The following is a 27,991-nucleotide window of genomic DNA, read 5'->3' as shown; positions in this document are numbered from 1 at the left end:
TCGGTTCTGTTTTCGGCCTCTTACTGCAGCCACCGGAATCCTGTTTCCAATCCAGTACTACTGTTATCTGTGTAATAGGTTTAGGCAAGGCCGGCAAGGCCATAGTTAAGGCTTAATTTGCCACATTTGGTTTAATTGGGTTTTGTATATGTTCCCATACGTGACTACTCATCTTGTTGGACGCTTGAGCCAAGCTGCTGCACACCCTAAACTCTTCAACAACATCATCAAGTGACATTTTTCATGTTGATCATATGATCACGTTGGTCTTTTTCTTTTCCTGCAGACCAAACGAGCAGAATCAGGGGCCATGGATGAACTAGAAGATGATGAGGTGGTTTTCAGTGTAAGTTTTAGTATGACAGTTTATGACAACTTACCAGATATTTGAAGGTAGGTCAAGGTATTTTTAACTTTTGTTTAGCAGTCTCACTTGAGAGTTGAGAGCCTTGCCTTGCAGTTCAGGTTGCAATGAAAGTAAACTCCAACTGCAAATGGTCATCATAATGCTACACATTGGGCGCTGATTTATGTAAAGTTGTGGGTGCCCGAGCTCTCCCAATTCCTTTCCTGCTTTGCTTTGGAGCCGCAACAGACGGCGGGAGTCAAGGTCACCACTAGGGCGGTGGCAATTTACTGAGTTCGCCTTGCCTTGCAGTTCAGGTTGCAATGAAAGTAAACTCCAACTGCAAATGGTCATCATAATGCTACACATTGGGCGCTGATTTATGTAAAGTTGTGGGTGCCCGAGCTCTCCCAATTCCACTCCTGCTTTGCTTTGGAGCCGCAACAGACGGCGGGAGTCAAGGTCACCACTAGGGCGGTGGCAATTTACTGAGTTCGCCTTGCCTTGCAGTTCAGGTTGCAATGAAAGTAAACTCCAACTGCAAATGGTCATCATAATGCTACACATTGGGCGCTGATTTATGTAAAGTTGTGGGTGCCCGAGCTCTCCCAATTCCACTCCTGCTTTGCTTTGGAGCCGCAACAGACGTCGGGAGTCAAGGTCACCACTAGGGCGGTGGCAATTTACTGAGTTCGCCTTGCCTTGCAGTTCAGGTTGCAATGAAAGTAAACACCAACTGCAAATGGTCATCATAATGCTACACATTGGGCGCTGATTTATGTAAAGTTGTGGGTGCCCGAGCTCTCCCAATTCCACTCCTGCTTTGCTTTGGAGCCGCAACAGACGGCGGGAGTCAAGGTCACCACTAGGGCGGTGGCAATTTACTGAGCTCGGGCACCCCCAGCTCAGTGGAAATCTACACCTATGATGATGCAGTTTTAATCCAGAAAGAGACTAAAAGGGAAAAGAGTGAGCTAGGACAAGGAAGAAAAAAATGAAGGTTGCTAATGTTTTGTGCAGTTCAAATTCCTGGTGCCCCAATGTCTAAGCTAGGCATTGAGCTGAAGACAATAGGCATCAAACCCAAACATCTGAATGACGAATTCAATGGTGCCTCCCATGGCATGTTTCAGAACACGGCTCTGTATGAGCATCTTGTATCCAGTGGGTTCAGTGACTTTGAGTCAGCCTCCTGCCTGCAGCAGACTGTCATTCAATCAACCGAGGTGTCTGTCCAGACACAACAGAAAGTAAGTCAGCCAGTCTCTGAGCTGTTTGCTCAAACAGCAGAAATTCGGACAGCTTGTCTTCTGAATTGGAGGCCTATCTAGTCTTCTCCCAAATATTTAACATGTGTCTCTATGCTAATTCAATGAAATAATGAGCAATCCAGCTTCCATTTAGAGATGATAAATCTATCTCAGATCGAAGGCACCCTTAGGATCAGAACGTAACACGAGTGATGTGTCCTACCACTTGTAAATCCAGACTCCAGAGTTCGAAAAATTTCGCTTGGTTGATACTGCCAGTAATTGTATCCCAGCTCAAGCTAAGGTGTGCTGTCGGTACTGTGCGGTGTGTCGGCAGGTGGCCGGTGTGAGGGAGCAGCTGACCGCCGTGGCCGACTGGCTCGGTGTGCGGCCCGGCCCGCGGCTGGTGCCCGCCGCACTCTCCGCCCTGCTGGACAGCGGTCTGATGGCCGATCGGGACCGAGCCATGGCCGCCGACCTGTGCTCCGACCAGAGCCGCCAGCCGGGCACCGCCACCACTACGGAGTAAGGAGTCAGGCAGCAGCGCGGGATGGGGTGGAAACCAGCCTATATGTGTAGCCTGCCTAACAGCTGAAAATATGCGGTAAATTTTATGCTGAACGTAATATGTCATGATGTTGTATCATGAGCATGAGTATATCGAATCATTTGTCCATATTCAATGGATGTTTAAGGCTGTACTTGTTTATCAGTGGCGTTTCTCGCTGTTCCAGCTCGTTTCTGCTGTCTGTCTTCCTGGCCGTTCTGGCGGTCGCCGTCTGGCTGCCGGCCTGGTGGCTCCCCCTGGCGGCGGCGCTGCTGCTCTGTGTAGGTGGCGCTGCGGTCGCCCGGCTCCGGGTGGCGGACGGCCAGCGCCGAGTGGACGAGTTCTGCCGCGCGGCCGGCGAGCTGAAACGGGCCGGCCTGCGCTGCTGCCGGCTGCTGCAGGAGTCGCACCTGATGGCGCGCGGCGTCACACTGTGAGTACCCGCACTGCCGCGCGGCAGCGGGTGGGACTGGTGGGAGTGGGAGATGGATGATGACTCCCTGCCAGGTGACCAAGACATTTCGAGCTTTTTGTATTATGGAATGATGACTCATGCTATCCAGACTCCGGCATTTTCTATCGAAGGGCACGCTGAGCGGCTGCTCGTCAGTCGTCGGTTGTTACAGGATTTATTCGTTTTTTACAACTCCCGTCTTTAGACATCTCCCGTAGAAAATACAAACCACCAACTCGGGAAATAAACGGGAAAGAAGTAGGGAGTCTCCTGTAAATGGCACTCAAACCGCCGCACAAACTCAAATCTGCGCACTTCACCTGCTGGTGCGCTAACATCGCCAGCTTTTTCTAGCCTTATTTTCCGCACAACCCTTCAGTTAAACATAGTTTGCTTATCTTCTATTTCACTGGCAGAGACTCTTCCGATGCGACATCATTGTCACAGGGGATCACAGTTTCCCCGTCAGATGTTTGCTAATTGCCTCAGTACTGCTGAATGGGTGGTATCGACTAGGGCTGTGTATTGGGCAACTAAAATTTCGACTGCATGCTACTCGTGTAGGCTGCATGCTTGGCAAATCCATGGCGCCAGAGTGTTTTAGCCGCGTTTGGAAGTATGTAGATTGAGGAGTGTCCGCTAGCGTCGTGTGTTTGCCGATGCCGGTGCGCTTTATCAGACCTGGTGAAACGAGAGGCACAAATACTTTTCATCACCATTGAATATTGTCTTAATCACTTCACAATAGAAACCAACCGCGACGCGTCCTTTAAATGTGCTCTGGGGTTTCCGTATTTCAAAAATAAGTAGGATAAAAAGTACTGATAAAAAAGAACAAAATACTGGTGTTTACGTGTGAAGCCATTGTCAATAAATGGTCTCAATTCACAACACTTCGACATATTTATAACGGTTCGGTTTTATAGAAAAGGGCTCACATATACAGTATGTATACAGGCCTGTCGGTTGTCACTTGCGGCTTTGCATTAACGGACCGTACCACGTACCTGTCATCAAGAATGTCATGGGAGCCGTCAGCAGCGTTTCACTGTCCGTATGTCATTGGGATGACTGCTGCTGGCGGTGCCAATTCGAAACACGCTGTTGGGGGTTGGCGTAGGTGGTGCTTGGCATATCAAAGGGCTCTGTGCTGAGGCAGGCTTGACGCATGCCGTTGATATTAGGTATGCTGCTGAGCCTTATAGTTTAACGTATGTCATAGTGTGTCGCTAACAGTGGTTCTGATCCAGTTTTAATGTAAGATTCCTGACCTGCCATGACTACACCCCACACGAGTATCTGCATCGATTCCGTTTTTTTTTTAATCGGGATGAAATTCTTAATTTGCTGTATGAACGCTATATCAAACCGAAATTGATGTTGCTATCCTGTAAGGTTCGGTTCGGGCCGCACTTTTCATTTACCTTATTAGCGTCTCTGTAGGCGGAAGTTGTCGTGGGCCACATTCACAGTATTACAGTATGAATAGGTATATCGAAATTGTAACGACAGGATCCCTTCATAAGTCACACCTCACATGCTTAGTTTCTTATAGCGAATCAATGTCCTTAATGTATCAAACAGTTTAATGTCGAGGGACTATGATGGAAGGATTCGGCTCTGGGTTTTGGACCCTACCGGATCGCTCGAATTTGCTCAACAACGTAGCTCAGTGGACGCCGCAAGCATGAGAGCATATCAGATGTTGTGCGATCGCTCGGGTGGCTAAATGCTGATGAACTGATCACTTACCATAGAGTCATCACCATTCACCGACTGCTTACCGATGATGTACCGAGGCCAGTAGTCGCGACTATCCGCTCTCCCGCTCGTGAGCAGCACAGCCATAGTACTCGTACTGCTGCATAGACCCGGGAACAGGGGGGGGGGGGCAGCGGGGGCGCTTGCCCCCCCAACTTGGGAGCCGTGGGGGCGGCGCCCCCTCAACATTGAGGCAGCGAGAAAAGATCTTTCCTCCCTTTTTCGGACTTCTTTCCTTCTTGTTTCCTTTATACATCAAAACATCAACACACGGCATTTTCCTTGTCATCTGAATGGTTTCTGCTGATACAGGATCGATTTGACATCATCTGCTATTGTCATCCCGCTTTGATTTGGGCCTGACCTTGGCCATAAGTTTGGCAGGCCAGATTTTATACTGCACCAGCTTGAGTCAACTTTGAGAAATACATAACGTACAACGGTGGTAAAATCGTTGCTATAGGTATAACACAGTTTACCCGCTCCGGGTGTGATGGAGGGGTGTGGGGTAATGAGTGCACTGACGTGGCGCCCTCATAGGGCCGGTATAGGATTAAAGCTCAGCGACACTAAGGGCTTGTGTGGTGCCTTCGGTTACCGGTAGCACACTCAGAATCACCGGCGTAGGGCCCTAAGAGCCGCCGGTAAGGGGCCTTTAGAGGCGCTGGTGTGGGGCCGTCATGCAGGTGCCCGTGTGGGCGCTCAGAGGTGCTAGTGTGATTCTCTCAGAGACGCCGATGAGGGTCCTTACAGGCGTTGCTGTGGGCCCTCATAGACGCTGGTGTGGAGCTGTTACAGACGGGTGTGGGCCGTGGGGCCTTTAGAGCTGCTGACGCGAACTCTCTACAAGCCGGCAGGGGCCTCAGTGACCGGCAAGGGGTCCTTAGGCCGGCAGAAGAAGTCCTGTGGGGTCCTTAGAGACCGGCATGGTACTGTCAGACGCCGGTGGGGCCCTCAGAATCACCGGTGTGGGGCCCTCAAAAGTCACCAGGCCTTTAGATGCGCAGGTGTTGGTTGGGTCCTCAGAGCCGCCGATATAGGGCTTTAATAGGCACTGGTGTTGGCACTCAGAGTTGGGGGTATGAAACCCTCAGAGACGCCGGTGTGGGCCCTCATAGGCGCCGACGAGGGCCCCACAGTTGCCGTTATGGGGCCCTCAGAAAAATAAGTGTGGGACCATCACAGGCGGGAAATGCCCCTAGAACTGGCCCCTCATAGGCCGGTAAGACCTCTCAGAGGCCAGTAACGGGCCTTTAGAGACCACCGAGGTGCCCTTAAAAGCCGCAAGAGGCCCTCAGAAGCCGGCGTGGGGCCCTTATGGAGATCTTAGTGTGGCTATTTAGGGCCCATGAGGTGCTCAAACGAGCCCCATTGGGCCCTTCTGAGTAGAAATATGGCCATCGTTAACCCTCAGCGGTGAAATGGCGCCGCAGGGCCCCTCGGACCCGAGGGTCCCTTTTATCCCGATGGGGGGGGGGGGGTACATACGTGTCCCCTTAGACCCCTAGCTACGCCACTGTTTCATATGCATCATGTCAGGCATTTTAGGCTCGCCCCCCCCCCCCCAACTTGAAAATCGTTCCCGGGCCCCTGCACTGCTGATCTCCTCACAGTGCCGCGTATTCGCACAGAAGCGGGACGCAGTCGGCTGTGCTTCAGTGCCGTGAAGTTATATAACTCTGTGCCTAGGAAGCCTGGCATGTCTATAAAACAGCCACCAAGCAACACCTGTTTGCGTGCCGTGACGAGTGAGTTGTGGTGACGTTTGATTTTATTTTTTTTATTTTCCCATTGTTTTGAATGTATCGGTGTAAATGCTCCCTATATCCGTATGCTTGTATTATTGACGTGGGATGGTGAAAAGCCCCTGAGAGCAGTGGACCTTCGTGAATATACATTCTCATTCTGATTCTCATTCTCATTCTCATTCTCATTCATATTTCTGTTACGCCCACGTTGCTCATTCGTGATGAATAATTATAATTGCAACCCAAAGAAAATATGGTGAAGATGCCGGCTATTATTACCTTTTGTTTTGAAGTAACCGGCTGTTGTGATGCTTCCATAATGCCGTCGTCAAGTGACATGTGAACCAAAAGAAGAAAAATATTGGGTAGTTTACATATAGGATCATTTCACGATAAAATGAATCTTACAGCGGTCGAAAATTAGATGCAATTGTACCCAGGGCTGCGGAGTCGATGGATTTTCGGCGACTCCGACTCCGACTCCGACTCCGGCTTTCAAAAACCAGCTCCGACTCCGACTCCGACTCCGGGCAGAATTGTCGACTCCGACCGACTCCAACTCCCGACTCCGACTCCGCAGACCTAGCAGGGCTGCGGAGTCGACAGATTTTCGGTGACTCCGACTCCGGCTCGGGTTTCCAAAATCGACTCCGACTCCGACTCCGACTCCGGTCACAACTGTCGACTCCGACCGACTCCGACTCCGACTCCGACTCCGCAGCCTTGTACCTATTTATCAAAAGAATCAAAATATTCCCCCTATTTTCAAGCAGAATCAAAATAACAATACGGCCGCTATGGCGGTTCGTGACCATGACGACGTGACATGGTCGGAGAACCCACTCTCGCCTGACTGTCACGGGTCCGAGCCGACTTCTTTGTGTCTGTCTGTGCGTGGTCGGTGGCTCGGAGCTGCGATGGCCGCTCGCCGGCGCCGACACGGCACCCGTCGCCGCCCGGCGCTGTCCCGAGTCCCGCACGCATCTGTCGCGGTGGTTCGGCACTGGTGCTGCTAGTTGCGCTCCCGGAGTTTGGCGGCCAGGGTACGAGGCAGGGTCGGGGGCTGCGGCAGGTCGGTGACTCACGGCGCTGACCTTCCGCGTCGCCCGGCGACCCTGACGGTACGCCGGCCGCCGGCGCCGACAGATATGCGTCACCCGTGCACCCGGTATCGGTAATTGACAGCGCCGTGTGTGACGGCCGTCCGTCACTGGCGATCGCTCTCATTTGTCGGCGGTTGCCCCGTTCGGGCGGCTTCTATCGACCTTTTACCGCGTGTGTACCTGTCGACGGCCGTCCGTCGATGCGCTCGGCGGCGGCAGTGTGGCTGCCGGGCGGCGATCCGGGCCGGCCGGCCGACCGGCTCGGAGCTCATCATTGATCAGTGCAGCGCCATTGTGGCGGCACGCTGCCGCCGCCGGCGACGGGCCGCCGGCATTGTTCGGCTTTTGGCGGCGGTCGGGGCCCGTAAAGGATGCACTGGGCCGGGCCGGTGTCGGCTGAGTGGTGCGGCCGCTGGCGGCGCAGGCTGGGCCGCCGCGGGACGCCGGCTGCCGTCAGATGGGAGCCGAGGTGGTGGAGCAGGGGAGGAGCGGCCTCGGCAGTCGGCAGTCGGTCGCTCATCGCCCCGGCGAGATATATTGGTGTTAGTCCGCCGTCCGGGTTCCGTTGGCAGTCCCGTTATGTCGGCTTCCTTCCTTCCCAACGGCGTTTGAACAGCAGTGCAATTATCGTTCTTTCTCCTCTTTTTTCCTGAGTGTAATGTATAACTACTTCAATGGCAGTGACATTTTGGTCACAACTGCTCGCATTCTACATTATAATGTTGATGATTTGATTAAGTAAGCAAGTCGATAAAACTGACGTCTATGTTAACCCGCGCCCTGCTTGGGGGGTGTTTGAACACCCCCCCCTTGTGGTTTTTCGCGAATATCTCAAAAACGGCGGCCGCCGTTTTTGGTACACCTTATTATACATCAATTCTACACATTTTGTGAAAATTTCAGACCAAGGTCATTCAAGGTCAGGTCACCAGGTCACCTGAAGTGACCTCACCTCATAAAAAGTTTCAATGTCTGTCATAGCTACACCGAGTGACCGATCGCTTTGAAACTTTCAGCGATTGCTAAGAGCAATAGCATGTACAAAATGTATATCTCAGAATTTTGTGGGTGACCTAAGGTCAGGTCAATTTTGCGACCTCCCCATTATAAGTCAATGGGAGAAACTTGAAATGCGCCTCTTTTGGACGAAAGACATTATAAACACTCCCAAACACCGAATTACAAGTGGTTTAGACACACTGAACATGAAAATGGTGTTTGTGACCCTTGTTTCACGGTTCGTCGAAAGGTCATCTCAGGCTCAAAAGAAACGGTACCGTAAAGTGGGGCTATTTGAAACGGATTTTACAGTTTTTGGCCTCTCCCTTTAAGACAGCTCATATTTCTTATAGCATGTAAATTGCAAAAATGTAGTTCTCTGTGAGCTCTTTCATATAGGTGTATTTTGGTTCAGCTAGTAATAATGACTGAGGTTATTTTTTATGTCAAAGCCTGTCTCAAATAGCCCCATAGGGTGGGGCTATTTGAGACAGTTTTAGTTGCAAGGAAATTAAATAAAAACGGTCACGCTAGAGATAATTTTGTAAACGCCATGCATTTGGAAATTGAATTTTGATCATTTTGGCAAAAATTGTTTTTTTTTCAAAGACTGTTATATGACCTTTATATTCAATCTTTTCCTTTTTCGTAGGACACCTCATTTCGGTAGGGTATAAAATTGCATCACTATATGCTAAGGCTATCATAATATGATGTGACCCATAGCTTTCAAACTGACAGGATGATCATCAAGGACTATTTTAAAGTCATCGACAGTAAAATTTTGAAAGTAAGTTTTTGTATATAGCCCCGGTGACGTGAAAACAGATATACCGAAAGTCGGTGGGGCTATTTGAGACAGTCTCGCTACCTTATGAAGCACACTGTAATGAATCAAACAAGGCAAAAGGTTTCCCAAAACATTTGAGTGAATGGTCTGCATGATTGTTTGTTCCATTGTACATCTCCATGCGAAGAAATAACAGAAAAATGTTAAACGGTTTTGATTTTATGTCGATTTTCCTCGATCGCTGCATGCCGTATCGATTGGCCGGTTACCCTACCACATCAAGTACTTGGATAGGCTCACCTAACAGTACGTTCATGTGTTAAGTAACATTCGATGGTGTTTTTTGGTCAACCAAGGTAGACATATGTTGATTGTCGAATGAGTCAGTGACTGATGAAGCACATTTTAAGCACATATTCATCAGAATAACTAGTTTGGTCACCAGCTAAAGGGTTATTATGTTACACTACGAACATGTAAATATTGCTTGCTGCTAAAAGTACCTACCATGAACCCACTGCACGTTTATGACCACGACCGATTCACCGGTGTTGCTTATGTCGAACGTTCGATGCACTTCAGGTAGGCGGTAAGTCTTCTCGGGTGCATCGCATCACCGTTATCATCAGCTATTTGGCGTATCCGTTGAGGTTTGACCAGGTGGGCATCATCGGGATTCTGAGACAATGGGTTACGCAATCGGCAGTACCGTTAACAATATATAATATTTTCATGAAAAATGTGCTTAACCTATAAGCAACAAGGTAGTAGCGATAGATACAGTGGCGAAGCTGTTAAAACCTCAACTTTTTTTTAAGCTGCAGGTAGGGGTCCTTTTCGAGCAACTTAAATTGTGCGTTTTTCTGTATTTCGTATTTTATTGCAAATTTCTTTCAGAACTTTTCGAAATTTTCAAAAAGGTTATTCAGAGCATTCATTGTTCAATTCCACATCAGCTTAAGCAAAAATGACGAAAAAACATCAAATGGTTTTCATTTTACAGCGATTTTACTATACCATTACCTTACTGTCTCAAATAGCCCCACTGTCTCAAATAGCCCCACTTTACGGTATATACCATTCGAAAGCTGAAGCTGAGCTGAATCCAAAAATGTATTTTTTATCAAAATCGATCGATGGCCTTTTTTGAAAATTGCGTTTTTGTAAAAACTTTATAATTTTTTAATCAATAATTTAGTCTCGGGCATTCTTGAAAAAAATAAACATGTTTTTTTCGAGTTCCAGTGAAAGCTGAACGCCAAAAGAACAATATTTAGCGAAGCAATATTTCCTAACATTATTATGCGCATAGGCGTAGGAACAGGGGGGGGGGGCCAGGTGGGCAAGTGCCCACCCACTTTTCGAGGTGGGGGGGCCAACCATGTGTTTTGGCCCACCCACTTTTTACTCGAGGCCCCTCGTCTCGATTTGAGAGGACGTCGTCACCTTCCAGAATAAACAAACTCGGTAAAAATAAGTTCCACGAATCCCCACGCACGGACTCCAAGGGGCCGTGATGGATCCAAGGAGGCCCTCTGTTCATACTTGTCAGTCGAAGCCCCTGAGACTGATGGCCTGAGAGGCCCTAGTGGATCTGAGGAGGCCCCAATATCCACACTGGTCTGGGGAGGCCCCTGACACTGGCGGTCTGGGAGGCCCCTCCATCCACACTAGTCAGAATAGGCCCCTGACACTGGCGGTCTAGCCGAGGCCCCCTACCCTCACTAGTCAGAGGAGGCCCCTCTATCCTCAATAGTCAGAAGAGGCCCCTGAGACTGATGGTCTGGGAGGCCTATCCATCTACACTGTAGTCAGAGGAGGCCCCTGAGACTGATACCTGAGAGGCCCTTATAATCACACCAGGCAGAAGAGGCCCATGAGACTGATGGACTGAGAGGCCCTTCTATTCATACTGGCCACAGGAGATCCCCAAAACTTTCGGTCTGGGAGGTCTCTCAATCCGGCACCAGTCAGAAGAGTCCCCTGAGACTGACGGCCTGGGAGGTCCTTATATTCACACTAGGAATAGGAGGCCCCTGAGACTGATGGTATGAGAGGCCCTCATATTCACACCAGTCAGAAGAGGCCCCCGAGGCTGATGGCTGTGAGGCCCTTCTGTTCATATAACTGGCCACTGGAGGCCCCTGAAACCGGTGGTCTGGGAGGGCCCTCTCTCTATCCACACTAGTCAGAAGAGGCCCCTGAGACCGATGGTCTGAGAGGCTCATTTATTCATACTGGCCACAAGAGGCCCCTGAGACTGATAGTCAGAGAGGTCCACTCCTAATGAATCTGAGGGGGCCCTCTATCCACATTTACACTTCTCTAGGGAGGCCCCCGAGACTGATGGTCTGAGAGGCCCTTTTATTTATACTGTCCACAGGAGCCCCCTGAGATTAATGGTCTGAGAGGCTCTTCTATTTATACTAACCAGAGGAGGTCCTAGGATTGATGGCCTAATAGGCCCTTCTATTTATACTAGCCAGAGAAGGCCCATGAGACTGATGGTCTGAGAGGCCCTTTTATTCAAACTAGGCAGATGAGGCCCCTGAGAATGATAGTCCGAAGAGCCATGCGGCGGCAACTGGCCGTGGCCATATTTCGGCTCGGTAGGGCCCCACAGAGCTCATGAGAGCACCTCAAGGGCTCCTAAGTAGACACGCTTATCCTCATAAGGGTGCCACGCCGGCTTCTGAAGGCTCCTTGTAGCCATCTTTACGGCCTCTAACGGCTCCAACCGCCTGTGATGGCTCCACACCAGTGTTTATGAGCGCCACACAGCGGCGCCTTTGAGGGCCATACTATGTAGTGTCTCTTAGCGCCCTATATCGGCGGCTCTGGGGCCCCCACACCGGCGCCTCTGTGGGCCACCACACCTGTGCATCTCAAGGCTCTATAGGTATGTATAGTCCACAGCAGAAGTAATGTGCGGTTTCAGTCATGGGTATGTTCTGCTTCTGAAGCTTAGGAACGATTAGCCAGACTACAATGAAACTTTGAATGTAGCTTATATGTATCGTCACCCTTGCAGCTGCAATTTTAGCTATTGACATCTTCTTTTCGATCACTCCGCATTAAACAATCGCCGGTCAAAGCCAATCGTTGAGATTGGTGAAACCCTACATTACTTTAGCGGTGGGCTGTACATCTGAAGGACCCACACAGACACCTCTGAGGGCCCCACACCAGTATCTCGGAGCTCTGAAGGCCCCACACCGGTGACTTTGAGGACTCACTGGCTCCTGAGAGCACCATGTTGATGTCTAACGGCTCCACAAGGCCACTGAAGGCACCACACAAGCTCTCACTGAGCTTAAATGTCCATGCACCAGCCTCTGAGGGATTTAAGCCAGCGCATTCATAGCTCCACACCAGCAATTGTAAGGATCTGAGGGTTCCACACCGGTGTCTCTAAGGGCCACATACCGGCACCTCTGAGGGCCCCATACCGGCGTCTCCGAGGGTCCACATCTGGCGGGCACCCATCAGCGACTGAAGGTCCCATACTGTCAGCTCCGAGAGCCCCATCTGCGTCTGGGAGCACCATGCCGTCTCTAAGAACCACAGCGGCTCCTCCGCACGAAAGATGGGCGTCTGCATGTCAAAGGGGAGCGGTGCTGAGACAGTAGGGCACCTACGTGCAATAGAGGGGCGCCTATGAAACCCATAGGGGCGCCTCAATGCGAAAGAGGGGCGCCTCTGAGGCCTACATATATGGGCGTCCACATGCAATAGAGGTCTGCAAATTGCAATTGATCAATGCCATGGGGTGCATTCATAAGAAACAGGGGCGCCGGCATGGCAAAGAGAGGCGCCTTCAAGTGTCCATAAAAGAGAGACGCCTATGATAAGCGCACATTGTATGCGACAACGGGGCGACTGTGGGACATATAGGGATGTCTCTGATGACTATACATAGGGCGCTTATATGCCAAACAGGGCGCCTATGAACCTAATGGGGGCACCTGGGAAACGAGGAAGACATTTGTGTAAGGGTTTTCAGGGGTCATGCGCCGTTTGCGGCAAATAGATTCTAATAAAAATCGGAGGGGGAATAAGTTTAAAAATGGTGCGGACTTTTCGCACTGTTTGCTTAAGCGGTTACGCCCCTAGGTACATCTGCCCGATCTCAGAAGCTAGATTTGGAGGTCATACTTGAAAGCAGCCAGCAGGACGAGGCAAAAGTTGGAGGCCCCTGAAAATACGAGGCCCCTGGAAAAGGAGGCCCCTTGACAGGGTGGCCCACCCACTTTTCATGACGTTCCTACGCCCGTGATTATGCGTCTCCCACAGCCGACAATAAGGCGCAATCACACAGCTCAGTGTCACGATGGACCAAAGTCAGCCACACAGAAGCGTGAAATGACCCTTATCGACGCGCAGACCCGGCGCTCTCGGCCCGTCTGACCGGCCACGGAAAGAACGTTTGGCTCTCGTTCTATTAAACAAATGTCTTATTTGTCAGTTTAACTGTCCACATCGCTATTAAAGTTATTCAGCATACCTGTGAAGAAAATTCATTGTCATGCTTGATTTACAACATGCCTTAATTTACGTTTTTCTTATACATGTTTTGTTCCATCCAGCTGCGCTCAGTGCCCGCGCAGGGGAAGTGAGCGGGGTTTCACTGTCAGAGGCTGTACTGGTGACAGCTGCTCGGCCGTGCGACCGGTCAAAGGTTACCCTGCCCCACCGGGCGCTACCCCCCCCCCCCCCCACTCCACCCGAGCTGAGGCCGGTACAACCTCTGACATTTCAGCGCGGCCAATTTTCCTTACATGGGCATGATACCAAGCTCAATTGAGCAAAGTAGACATGAACAAATGCAAATTAATGCATGATCTGAAGATGACAGAACAATGAATTTTCTTCACAGGTATCCTGAATAACTTTAATAGCGATGTGGACAGTTAAACTGACAAATATGACATTTGTTTAGTATTGTATTGTATTGTATTGTATTGAACAATCATGAGCGATCCACATTCTAAAAGTGCGTGGCGATTACTGCTCAGAATCCGTATCCGCGGTTACTAATCTAAACATTCACAGCATTCACACATTCACTCACGTCAAAGCACGGCAGAGACACTTTCGTAGTACCACAGGTACAACTCACCCACCCACCAACCCGTTGGTCAGCGACGATCAGTTGATGCCCCGTCCACTATCGCGGCTTTAACAGATCGGGCAAAGGGGGCGGGAGACAGCTGCGACAGCTGAGTTGGGAGACTGTTGAGTAGAGCAGCGGCTCGATAGCCGAACCGCCGCCTACCCGTTTCCAGCCGTGGTCGCGGAAGGTGAAAGAGGTGGTCTTGCCTGGAGTGTCTCTCCCGGACAGCGCTGTTTGTGACGAACATGGTTGCCAATTCCTCGGGTTCGCCGCGCTGAATGGCTTTGTGGGCGATAACAAGGGTTTGGTAATCAGCCATATGACGCGGGGACAGCCACCCGAGCTTTTTTCGCAGGTCAGAGACATGGGCAAATTTACGGCGACCGAAAATGACTCTAGCAGCGAAGTTCAAGATTTTTTGGAGACGATCGAAATTTTTTTGGGACCCATTGCCATAAACTGAGAGGCAGTACTGGATGCGTGAGATAACGAGTGCTGTCACGAGCGTTCTAATGATGCCATCCGGGAGACTGTGGCGCGCATGGGAGAGACCGATCAACAGTCCCGTACACCGGCGACTGAGTTCGGAGACGTGAGCGTCCCAGGATAGAGTACTGTCAAAAGTGACGCCCAGGTTCCCCACCTGCGCGCACGGCTGCAACGCTGCGTCACGGAACGATACCCTGAAATCTGGCAATTTGCGTAAATTTTGACGACTGCCGAAGACAATGAGCTGTGTTTTACTGGCGTTGACCTTCAGGGCGTTAGCGCAGAACCATTCGTTGAGTGACGCGAGCGAAACCTCCATGCGCGAGATGAGAACTCCAAGGTCCCTGGCAGGACCGCTAACCAATACTTGGGTGTCGTCGGCATATTGAAAGACTACTGCATCACCCGCGTACAGCGATAGGTTGTTAGAGAAGATGGTGAAAAGTAACGGCCCTAACGCAGAGCCCTGGAAGACACCCATGGTATTAGGAAGAGGCCGAGACAGCACTCTACTTCCGGACCCATTTTTCAACGACACGCTCTGGGTGTGTCCATGAAGATAGGCGGCGAACCAGGAAATTTCGATACCGTGCAGCATAAGTTTTTGCATCAGAAGCTCGTGGTCTATCACGTCAAAACATTTACTAAGGTCGAGAAGGCATAGCATTGAGATCTCCCCCCTGTCGGTGGCGGCCAGGATGCGTTCAGTGACGGACAACAACGCGGTTTCAGTAGAGTGCCGGGGGCGGAAGCCGTGCTGTGAGGATGCCAGCAGGTGATTGTGAGAGAGGTAGATGTAGAGCTGCTGATGGACAATGCGCTCAACCACTTTCATGATTATGTTGCGGGAGCTGAACACACTCAGACTCGATGCTTTACTGTATTATCGGCAGAGGCCCAAACAAGAACCACAGAGCCAACCGCTCGTAACCACGGTCTCCCTGCCTCTCCCGGGCCGCCGACCGCCCAGCCAGCGCCAGCCCTCGACCCCGCCCGAGGGCCACGCGGCAGGGGCGGCGCCGGGCGCGGCCAGCCGGGGAGGCGCCACGGGCGGCGCCAGGCATGCCACAACGGGCGGTCACAGCCGCCCGTAACACCCCTCCCCCCTCACGGAAACAATCATACATTGAACAATGCGACACTTACGACACGCTATTTACATTACAACTATATACACAATCACAGCCTTCACCACCTCCACCACACTCATAGTCCCGCCTGGAACCTTTCAGGTGGTCGCGACACTCGGCCTGATCTGGTCACGTATGACATTGGCGGCAACATTCCCCTCTGAGCGACGCCCACATCACCAGATGGGCCAGCTCTCCCGAGTAAGTGCATTAGCGGCACCTCGAGCAGAACGCCATGCTCGTTACCACAGTCGCTCACGGGATCCACCCCCACGGCCTCACCACGTCCATTTGGACCACTCGGATCCTGAACTGGCCGCAAGTCGGTCCGACGAGGGACGAACTCCTTGAGGTCGTTGTGGTGCACGACGCGTGTCTTGCCGCGGACGTCCTGTATCCGGTAGGTAACTTCCTCCCCCGGTGTGCCTCTTCTCTCGACGATGGTCACCGGTCCTTTAAACGGCAGACCCAGCTTCGGTTTTCCTCCCACAGCGGCAGTGTGGTCTCGTACCCACACCTTCAAGCCCGTTGGGTACGCGGTAAAATTGAGTTTGCTGTCATGGCGAACCGCCATTCGAGCAGCTGATTGGGAGGAGGCTCTCCTCACCTGTGCGAAGACCCGCTTCATGTTCTTCAGCCGTTTGTTCAGGAAGGTTTCAGCTGGTATTGCGACTTCATCGGTTCCGTACATTACATCCAAAGGCAACCGAGGCTCAAAGCCATGGATCATGTAGAAAGGTGTGTGACCGGTGGTTTCGTGGAGGGAAGAATTGTAGGCCATGGCGTATGATCTGGTACTTTCGTCCCAGTCAAGGCCCTGGCTGTCGATGTATTTCGACACCATGTCTTTCAGGGTCCTCATGAAGCGCTCCACCATCCCGTCGCTCTCAGGATGATAAGGCGTTGTTCTAGTCTTGTGGATGCCGAGCCTCTGATACAGCTCACGCATCATCAGAGATTCGAATTGAGCGCCCTGATCTGTGTGAAGCCTCTCGGGAACACCAAGCTCCTGAACCCAGTGAAGGAGTGCCTCCATCACCGTTTCTGTCTTCTGATTCGGCATCGGGAAGATTCGTACGAACTTTGAGAAGTAATCCATGATCACGAGCACATATCGGTTGCCTCTTCTCGACACAGGCATCTCCGTGATGTCCATGGCTATTCTCTGGAAGGGTCGTGAGGTAACCTCGGTAACCATCGGTGCTCGTCTTTTGGGTGCCGGTCTGTACCGCCGCTGACACGGCGTGCACGAGGCACAGAAGCTCCGGATGTCCTCATTCATCCCCGGCCAGACGAATCGAGCCTTCACCCGGGCGATGGTCCGTCTGCGACCCATGTGCCCGCTCGATGGATCATCATGCGCCAGTCGGATGATCTCGGCCCGTTCAGTTTGAGGCACCGCCGCCTGGAACTGTCGACCCGAGGCAATGCCGATTACTCCATTCATGACGCGCACCTTGCTCCAGTGTTTTCGCAGCACTCCCCACCCAGCGAACGCTGCAGGCCTTGGCTTCTCCTTCCTCTCGTGTGCTCTTCGGAGAGCCGACAGCGTCGCGTCACTGGCTTGCGCCTGGGCGATTGGAGGGAGGGTCCGTTCTTGGACTGATTGTGACACAGCGACTGATACAGCAGCCGGTTCCTGCGTAAGCCTTGAGAATACAGCAGTTGGAGCTACAAGAGTCACAACCGACTCAGGCGAACCGCCTTCCGTCGGCGCGGGCGAGCCGCCCGCTACTGACCCCACCGTCTCCGTTCTATCTCCTCTCTCTGAGACAGAGCGACCGGGACACCACCCCTGGCCTTGGGCTTGACCAGATCGGACCGCAGACACCATATCTGGTGGTCTGCGAGACAGCGCATCAGCGTTCCCGTGGGCCAGACCGCTGCGGATCCGAACATTGAAGTCGAAAGAACTCAGCTCGATCGCCCATCGACCACGACGTCCTGTGCCGTCTCGCTCTGCTGCGATCGATGTCGGTATGTTTGCCAGCGGCTTGTGGTCGGTCACCACTTCAAATCTGGCACCAACAGTGTACTGACGGAAATGTCTGATGCCATGAACGATCGCCCAGAGTTCCTTATCGTAAGTCGGCCATCTCGTCTGCTGCTTTGTGAGTGCCTTACTCTCATAGGCGATCACCTTTTCCTCATCTCCAATGCGTTCAGCCAGCACCACACCCACAGCAGAGTTGCATGCGTCTGTATACAGGACGAACGTCCCTTCACCTGTTGGCAAAGCCAGTACGGGAGGCGAGGACAGAGTGGACTTCAACAGCTCGAATGCAATGCGCATCGGTTCGGACCACCTGATTCGTCCCTCCTCTACTGCGGCGTCCCTAAGTGGCTTTGTAATCGCGGCATACCCCTGAATAAACCGCGCGTAGTACCCGCACAGGCCTAAGAAGCTTTTCATCTCCTCCTCAGATGACGGCTGCGGCCAGGCCAGGACCTTGTCCACGTTATGCGGATCTGGACGTATCCCTTCCTCGGAGACGAGATGTCCAAGGAAAGTCACCTCCTTGCGTGCGAATCGACATTTCTGTGCCTTTAGCTTCAGCCCGGCTTGCTGAATCCTCAGGAGTACCTCCTGCAGGGTAGCCAGATGTTCTTCCTCGGTCCTGTTGAACAAGATGACGTCATCCAAGTACACCAAACAGCTTTTGGTGTCAAGGCCTGCGAGAATCAGTTCCATCATCTTCTGGAAAGTGCCGCTGGCGTTCTTGAGACCCATTGCCATGACTCTGAACTGATGGAGGCCTTTTCCAGTCGAAAATGCCGTCTTCTCTCGATCTTCAGCCGCCAGTTCAACCTGCCAATACCCTGTGGCCATGTCCAGCGTGGTAAACCACCTCGCCCTTGACAGGGTATCGAGCGAGTCGTCGATTCGTGGGAGCGGCATGGCGAAGCCCTTCGTCACTGCGTTCACAGCCCTCAGGTCGACGCAGAAGCGGAAGGATCCATCTTTCTTGCGCACCAACACGACCGGCGAACACCACGGACTTTCGCTTTCCTCAATGACACCATCCTGTAACATCTTTTCTTTTTGTTTCTCTACCTGGTCTCGGACTTTCATGGGTATCCGTCGTGGACGTTGTTTGACTGGGACTGCATCCCCCGTGTCAATCCTGTGTTTTGTCACACCTGTACGACCAATGTCTCCCGGTCTTTTACTGAAGACGTCACTGTAGGTCTCAAATAAACCCCGTAGTTTGTTACGACCTCTCTCACTCAAGTCTGTCAGTTCTGGTGACAGGGCTTGTTGCACCTCCGGTTCCACCTCTCCAGGATCATGAGATGGATTACCTCCATCTCCACAGCTCGCCACATTGCAATCGGCACAGTCTGCCCCGGGACACAAAACACACAGGGCGTCTTCACCGCCCCCAAACGCAAGGAACGTCCCGACATCAGAGCCCTTCAAGAGACGGACGCCCTCCGCTCCGACATTCGTCAACCGGATAGGTATGGTGCCATTGGAGGCGATCACCACCACAGCCCGTGGAATCAATAGATCCTCACGCTCCGCCGTGCGGCTTGGCTCCATCATCCCACTTACCGAGCCTGCTGACGTCACAAAAGGTCCCTGGCCATCAAGTCGCTGCACCACTGCTGCTACCGTTGTTACCGAACGACCTGGTAGTGTTACTGCATCGCCAAGAATGACTCTAGCCCGCGGGGGACGGATCTCAGGGTATGTTGGAAGTGGAATCGTCATCCCTTTCATACGGATCACCCCCTTCTCATCGTCAATGATAGTTCTGTTTTGGCAACAGAAGTCACGTCCAAGGATCACGTCATAGACCAGCCCCGACACCACAGCCAGTCGTGGACACACAATCGACTCCTCCTCCACCTGGATAGGGACATCACGGAGCACCTCAACGATGTTCAGGGGGCTACCACCAGCTCCCTTCGCGGACCGCGTCGGGGTGGTGGCCTGACAAGCCAGTTCCGTTTTCAACCGCTGCTGGAGCCCATCCCTGACCATGGAAAAGTCGGCACCCGAATCGACCAGCGCCCATACTTCGAGGCTGCCCAAGTGGACTCGAATGGCTGTTGCAGTTAATCGGGACTGGATACACGCAGCCGGCTCTTGTCCCACAGGGCCAGCTGCCCCTAGTTTTCCGCCGGCTTATCAGATGGAAGGGCTTCCCTCGACATCAGCCCCCGACGTCCACCCATTGCTGGAGGCCCCTGCTGCAGGCGAGAATGGCATGCCGCCATCCAGTGCCCAGCCTCGCCACAGAATAAACAAAACGGTTGGAGCGGGGTGGCAGCTTGTACAGCCGACTGACAGTTACTCCGAATGTGACCCTCCTGCCCGCACGAAAAACATTTCACCCTGGTGGCTCTCGGTCCAGTTCTCGGCTGACCACGGCGTACCACCGGGCAGTCACGCCGAAAATGGCCGGGGGCACCACACCCGTAACATTTGACAGCCTCAGGCAGGTGGTCCGTCCTGGCAACGGCGAACGCCTCCAACGAAGACCGCAGCTGGCCGATCTCCTGCTGCAGCTGAGCTATCCTTGCATCCTGCTGCGACCCACCTCCTACCTCTGCATGAACAGCTGACGCTACAGCACCCAGGGGAAGGGGCCCAGTACCTGTATGCGTCGATGGGTTAGCAGCGCGTACCGCCTGGACGACCTCCTGGCGTTTATGCAGCTCTCGGATCACCGCTACAGCCGCAGACAGTGACTCAGGATTACGGTGGCACAGTTTCGTCTGGAGCCACTCATCCCGAAGTCCACATATGAACCGACTCGTCAGGGTTTTCATCACGAACGCCCTCTCTGCATACGTTTCCTCAGGACCTTTTCCCTCCCCTGACGGACCGGTAGAATGAGGGAACGCAGCCCGCCCCAGTCTCTTAATACGGTCAGCGAAGCTCTCAGCTGATTCCCCCGGCGACTGGGAGGCGCGCCCCAGCTCGGCCTGCGCCTGTAAGGGCTCGATTAACCGACCAAACCGGACCCCAAGTCCTGACTTTATCTCAGAGTACGAACTGTCACCCTGATACAGCGAATGCGCATAATCGAGTGCGACGCCATCCAGCAGAGGCAACAGCCGCTTAACTCGCTCAACGTCTCCGAGTCCCACCGTTAACGACTCGAAACGAGATATCCACCGCTCCCAATCATCTGTCTCTATACCCGCAAAACGAGGGGTTCGCGATACCAAAATAGTGTCGTTGAAATCCATGGCCAGCGGAAACAATTCACCAAATTATTCAAAACTGCACCCAGGCGGACCGCCTTATTCCTAACGTTCCCCTCAGAACAGAAAATATCGGCGTTCTATTTTCGAGCAAACCGCCCGCTTTTTGTCGAGCACAGACTAGTTACGACAATCAACATTCATGAACTAAATTTCAATAAATATCATCAAATGAAATTAATGAACTCACCCTTTGTCGTCTTCTGCAGTCCTACCGACCGCGCCAAATGTTGCGGGAGCTGAACACACTCAGACTCGATGCTTTACTGTATTATCGGCAGAGGCCCAAACAAGAACCACAGAGCCAACCGCTCGTAACCACGGTCTCCCTGCCTCTCCCGGGCCGCCGACCGCCCAGCCAGCGCCAGCCCTCGACCCCGCCCGAGGGCCACGCGGCAGGGGCGGCGCCGGGCGCGGCCAGCCGGGGAGGCGCCACGGGCGGCGCCAGGCATGCCACAACGGGCGGTCACAGCCGCCCGTAACAATTACAGGAACCAGGGAAATGGGCCGGAAGTTTGCGGGGTCTGAAGGATTGCCGGATTTGAACAGAGGGTGAACTATGGAATGTTTCCATGAATCGGGGATGTCGGATTGAATTAAGCAGGTATTGATAATATGCAGGATGACACCACCAATAGCTCGGAATCCGGCTTTCAGCATGCGAACGCAGACACTGTCGGTACCGCAAGCACCCGAGCTACGCATGCTGAAAATCGTCCGCTCAAGCTCGGCAAGTGTGATTTCTCGAAGTTGAAAACTGCATGCACCAACACGGGTAAGACGTACATTCAAATCGGTAGGTGCGTTTTGGGCTCGGATCTCGGCAGCGACACGAGGACCGACGGATACAAAGAAAGAATTTAAGTCATTGGCAGAAAGGTCAGGCTGAACATCAGGACCATCCTTCTTACCGGCAACCACCGACCTGATGCATTGCCAAACTTTGTTGGGGCCCCGTTCCCCGATTTCCCTCTGTAGTTCCACCCGCCGGTCGCGACGCAAAGCCGCCCGGACAGAGCGGTTAAGGGTTTTGTACTCGCTCGAGTTGCGGCCTAAATGGCGGAGCGCAGCGCGACGTTGGGACATGAGATCTCGAGTGGCGACGGAGACGGGAGGAGCAGTCGGGTTACGGATAGACACACGCTTAATTGGGGCATGGGCATCGAAAACAGGTACGAAGAAAGACAAGAAAGCATCCCACTTATCACTGACGGTTTCGGCAGAGAATACATAATCCCAGTCAACATCGAGTAAGTCATGATGCAGTGCAGGGTGATCTAAACGCTTAAAGGAGCGAGACGAGATAACAGTGGGCTTTTGACGCAGTTTCGGCACATTCACAACGACATCGATAAGTTTGTGAGGACTGAAGTGACAATATTTAACACGGGTGTCGCAAACGAGCTCACGGTTGTTAACAATACACACATCCAGGAGCGAGCCGGAGGAAAATGTTGCAGTTGTCACTAATTGATCTAATGAGTAATTTGATAGGAAGCTGCTTAGGTGCTGACGCGCGCGAAAATTAGGCTCTTTCAATAAATCACAGTTGAGGTCGCCGCAGATGACAAGCGGAACACTGGGGTAATCGATTATAACTCGTTGCAGTTGGGCCTCGAGGTCCGTGAAGTCGGCAACCAGAGCAGCCTCACTGTGTCGGGGTGGCCGATACAGGGAGCAGATAATCAGCTGCCGGCCCTGTTCAAGCTTTAGCAGCGCCCACAGTGACTCCAGGCTGCTGGCAGAGCTCCCACTGCCCGGGATCTTGAGTCGGGTTGACGTGATTTTAGCCTTGGTGATAATTGCGACACCGCCGTAACCGCTACCATCTGAGCGGTCCACACGACAAAGCGTATACCCTGGAATGACCAGGAGGCGGTTCAGTAGTAGAACGAGAGCCGAACGTTCTTTCCGTGGCCGGTCAGGCGGGCCGAGAGCGCCGGGTCTGCGAGTCGATAAGGGTCATTTCACGCTTCTGTGTGGCTGACTTTGGTCCATCGTGACACTGCGCTGTGTGATTGCGCCTTATTGTCGGCTGTGGGAGACACATATTAATGTTCGGAAATATTGCTTCGCTAAATATTGTTCTTTTGGCTTTCAGCTTTCACTGGAACTAAAAAATATATGTTTATGTTTTCAAGAATGTCCGGGACAGCCCGTTGAATAAAAGATTATAAAGTTTTTACAAAAACGCAATTTTCAAAAAAGGCCATCGATCGATTTTGATAAAAATTACATTTTTGGATTCAGCTCACCGCCAGCTTTCGAATGGTATATATCGTTTCTTTTGAGCCTGAGATGACCTTCCGACGAACCGTGGTTTGTGCCCTGAGGTCATCTTAGGTCACGAATGGTATCTAACAGTTTTTCGCAAATAACTTTTGATAGAGGCATGCTAGAGCGATGAAAACGCATTATATGTGTTCAGCTCGACGATACGGATCGACTGATATGCAACATGACCCTTTCCGGTCAGGTCATGACCTTGACCTGAGGTCAAATTTTCAAGTTGACCTTTCAAGGTCAAGTTATAGTTCATTCGATGCGTCTTGACGAGAGGAACACGATGCCGGTACAAGAAAGCTCGTACAAGGCTTGGGTCAAAAGTTATTGCAGAAAAACTGTTTCCGAAAAAATAGGCTATTTTTGCAGTTTTTGCCCTCTGCAGGCAAAACCGTTGACGTTAGGTCAAATCTGAGAGAATTATTCAAAAAGGGCGTTAATAGGGCTATCGAATGCACTTTTCCGCGGCGCTGTAGCTCTATTGGTTCCCGAGTTATGCGTTGGCTTCTTGCAAATTTTCGACATTCGACCTGGAAATCGGCGAAATTTTGCCTTCAATGACCTTTGGTGACCTCACCTTTGACCTGACCAAAAAATTGACCGAAGTGATTTCGTCATTATTTTTTACGCTCTTTCGAACGCCGCCTTCCGCATATCGCTACGTGGCCCAGGAGCCGAGTTACAAGGGGGGTGTTCAAACCCCCCCCCCCCCAGCAGGGCGTGGAAATCCAGGACCCCCAGCCGGGCGCGGGTTAAATGTTACCTACCTGTCCGGCAGGGAAGTTTCTTTCTCCGTATGCCAACGCAGCTTGGTCTGCACATTTCCATTTCCAGATTTTTTCGTTGTCTTTGGTCCTGTTACCTGTTTCATAGTTTTATTAACATAATGTTGTAACTTAGGCCACCGTTATCTATTATTTTATTGATTTTTTTCTCATTATGCGCGTTTTCTGTTCTTTTGTTTGCTGATCATCGTCCCACGACTATATAGAACATTATTTCTATCTTGCGTGCTCCATTCGACTCCATGAACATTTTCCGACCGACTGCCCTGGAATGGCGCATAAAAGGCGCATCGGTGGCTGGGAGCGGCTCATTTTACCGCGCCCCGTAATGTGTCTGACGGCTCGCGCTCTATCCTATCAGCGCCATCGGCCCAGGCGTCTCAATCGGGCGAGTCGCAAGGCCATGGCTTTCTTCGCTGTCGGAGTCGCCGGCCAGGCCTCAGCCTTGATCGGTCGGCTGTTGGTGAAACCTGTGGGCCTTGAATGGGAGCGGTGTTGACAGGGCGGCTATGGGGAGACATGATGCTCACGGTGTGAGCGCACTGCAGGAGCTGTCATCAGTACCCCACACGGGTGGTGCGGTGTATGGGGCAGTCACCGCCGGTCTCCGGGGCGCTCATTAGTGCCGCTGCTGTATCGACTGCGGCGGCTCCGTCTGTCCGCCGCGGCCGTGCGGTACCCGCCCTGTTTGAACAGCGCCCGGCCTCCCGGCATTGTGAGTCGCCCCGGACTGACGCTCAAGTGCCGCCGGCGCCACGGCCGCGGCGCGCCCGCTTTGTGCGCGGCCATGTTCGGCGCGGCGGATTACACAGGGCCGGCGGCCGCCGCAGCCGGCCGGTTACCATTTGAATGCCGCGCCCCGGCGGCCGGCAGCCGGCGGCGTTCTCACCCCCTCGGACGCCACAGGTCCAGCGGCGACGCCGGCGCAGAGGCGGCGTTCGCGGCGCAGTACGGCGACCTGGTGCAGGCGGCCGGCGCGTGCCTGCACGCCGCCTGCGCCGCCTACGGCCGGGCTACCCGCCGCCTGCGCCTGCAGCAGCCGCTGCTGGACGGAGTCGACCCGGACCGACACTACATCGCCTGTGACCAGTCGGCCCTAGCAGGCTTCGACGAGACGAGCTTCACCGTCAAGGATGTCAAGGTACGGGATGTCCATTTCCAATGACATTTGGACGCATTCACATGGTAAATGTTTCTATTGTTTTTACTGGCAACAGCAATCTAGCGTATGATGTTTAGCGGTGTTAGTGCTGCAGACTGTGCTGATGCTGCTGCTGTACTCCTGGACAGAGCCTGCACCAGCTGCTCGCCGAGAGTCAGTCGGAGTTTGTGCGCCGCTGCTGCCTGGGTCTGAGCGGCGAGCTGCTGCCGCCGGACGCCGACCGGACGCCGCCGGTGCCACTGACGCTACTGGACGAGCTGACCGCCTGCCTGACCGAGCTGCAGCGCCGCCTGAGCGCAGCATACCGCGCGCACGCGGCGCTGTGGGCCGCCGAGCCGGAGCCGGCGCCGTCCGCCGCCCGGCCGACCGTCGGCCCCCAGCGGCTCTACGTGGGCGTCCACAGCGTGTGTCTGCAGGCTCAGGTGGTGGCGCTGCGGGCCCGCGCCCTCGAGGAGGCACTCTCCGAGGCGCAGGACGACGACGAGCAGAGTGCTGAGCCGCGAGCCAAGCTGTACGCCAGACTGCGCCGCGAGCTGACGGAGATCCAGCGCCGACTGGACTCGGGCCAGCTGTTCTGTGAACAGACGCTGTTGCAGCTGAGCCGACTGGAGGTCGGGGATTCCGATCAGCCGGCGCCGGCCCACGCCCCGCCGACCGTCCCGGCGCCCACCGCCGCACCGGTGCCGCTGCTCAGCGACCTGCCCGAGCCGGAGCTGGTGGATCAGTTCTTTGAGGCCGTGGTGGAGGGCGGCCCGCGGGAGGGTGCGGACAGCGAGGACGTGCTGCTGTCCCGCGAGGAGCGACTGAGACGCCGACTGGAACGTGACAGGGCCCGCGAGCTGCTCAGCGAACTGAACGTGGCGCTCACCGGCAAACGGCAGGAGTGGCGCGTCCGCGAGGCACTGGCAAAGGGCGAGCCGGTGCCCCCGCCCCCGCCTCCACCAGCTACAGGACAGCCCTCCGCGACGGCACCACAGGGGGACCCGTATAAAGTGGACCCGACCGACCTGTACGACTTCAGCGGCTCGGAGGAAGAAGGGGACGCGGTGGAGCCGTGGCAGCGGCCGGGAAAGGTCGGAAGGCGCGCGCCGCCACCGGACGTTCCCGACGTGTACCGCGTGGACCGCCGTGACCTGTACAGGTTCAGCGACTCGGACGGTGAGGCCGAGCCGGGCACGGCGCTGGTGCTGCCGCCTGCCGGTGACCTGACGCACCTGCTGCCCGTGCAGCGGCGCGCCCGGCCGCCGTCCCGCCGGCCGCCCTCTCGGCCCGGCTCCATGGCCAGCACCCCGCGCGGAGAGCCCGGCGCCCCGGCTGACCAGACGGGCGACTCGGCCGGCTCCGAGGGCTTCTCGCCGCTCCGGGCCGACTCGGACGCCTCTGTGTCGGATCCCAGCGGCGCTGGCTCTCCGGCGGCGAGTGCTGAGGTCGCCGCCGCCCCTCCGCCGGCCGGCTCTGCCCGGTACCGGGCGGCGGCGCTCGGCCTGCCGCCTCGCCAGGGCTTCCCGGCCGACATGGCTGCGCAGGCGGCCGCGCTGGCGCTGCGCCGCCGCCAGCAGCGCCCCGACGAGGAGACCTTTGGGGACCCCGACTCGGACGGTGACGACTGAGGAGCCCGGCCTGAGCGCTGGCCCACGTCGTACTACAGCGTGAGCGAGCCGGCTTATTGTGGCCGTGGGAACGGCCGGTGAGTCAGGGCTTGGTGCCAGTCCGCCGCGCAGGGAGGAAGGTGCTGTTCAGGAGAGTGTAATGCTCAGCACGGTCCTTCTGTGGCCAGGTCCCCAGTTGGGGCCGATGCCATCATAGTATTATTCGTGCTTCGCCTAACTGCTGTGAAGTTATCAGTGCTTTCGTGTCTGCTCGGAGTGTTGGCTGTTTGGAACGCCGGTATGCGGCCGAAGACGGTCGGCTGCCGACGTTCTGCCGTTTGACGGTTTGCCTAGCTTCCGCTTATAACGGGTGATATAGTTCGTACGTTCTGTATCTCAACTTATTACCGTAAGATCAAAATACTCAGAGTGAGCGTGTTTATTGTTGTTCAGATAGATATGCCTTGTTAACGACGTTGATAATCTATTTTCATAGCATTCAGTTGAATTGCGAAACAAATTTGAAATGATCAAATTGTTGTGCGTTGTGATGACAGACAATATGGCTGATGTTTTCATGCGCATCGTTGGTGTCGCTATCACTGGATGTGCCTTACGATTTAAATTGTTCAGACTACGACACAGTTATATTACGAAGATGCATGCGATGTAGTGCGAAGACTGTGAACTCGGATTGTTCTTGTTGGTCGTATATGCCTTCTGTTTGTAGTTACTGACAGTATTAGTACAAGTTAAAATAAATGAGCGAGATTTAAACCAATTTTTAGTGTTTCAATGGGCCAGTTATGGGGCAAGGTAATGATTGAGGATACATCGTCCCCTCCCGGGAAGGGGAAACATTTGTTCGTATCCGTGTTTTTGAGTGTATGATATAGCTACAAGTACAAATGTCCAACGAATTTTATTGTTTTCGATTAAAAAAACAATAAAATTCGATGCGTATTTGATATTCATTTTTAGGATCGTGGAACATTTCCTATTTTCTGGCAGTATTTACTAGAGTAATATCCACCGGCCCTTAAAGGGACTATCCCACCTTTAACACGGGGTTTGAGTTGAGATAGCCAAGTTTGCGGCGAGGTTCAGAAACCACTATCTATCTAGGTTGCAACCCCCGCGGCCTCTTGGTGTTGAAGAAATTCGTTCCCTTCATTTGAAAATGGGCCTTGTACAAGGCCCTATCTTCAACATGGAGCGACCGTTA

At 53.4% G+C, this 27,991-nt stretch overlaps 1 protein-coding gene across 1 annotated transcript; it reads left to right on the top strand.

The window, feature by feature from the left end:
* The first annotated feature begins 99 nt into the window (after positions 1-99).
* Positions 100-27,547, top strand: LOC122365458. Its single transcript, XM_043336658.1, has 6 exons — positions 100-346; positions 1,480-1,596; positions 1,934-2,121; positions 2,331-2,576; positions 24,922-25,156; positions 25,306-27,547. Exons 1-6 carry the CDS (start codon positions 311-313, stop codon positions 26,785-26,787), a joined length of 2,304 nt encoding a protein of 767 aa, XP_043192593.1. The 5' UTR covers positions 100-310; the 3' UTR covers positions 26,788-27,547.
* The last annotated feature ends 444 nt before the right edge of the window (positions 27,548-27,991 follow it).

This window comes from Amphibalanus amphitrite, unplaced genomic scaffold (genome assembly GCF_019059575.1).
Source record: "Amphibalanus amphitrite isolate SeventyFive unplaced genomic scaffold, NRLGWU_Aamphi_draft 000740F_arrow, whole genome shotgun sequence".
In the NCBI taxonomy this organism is placed as follows: domain Eukaryota; kingdom Metazoa; phylum Arthropoda; class Thecostraca; order Balanomorpha; family Balanidae; genus Amphibalanus; species Amphibalanus amphitrite.
Note: the sequence above shows the minus strand (reverse complement) of the source record. Positions and strands in the feature narration are given on the sequence as shown.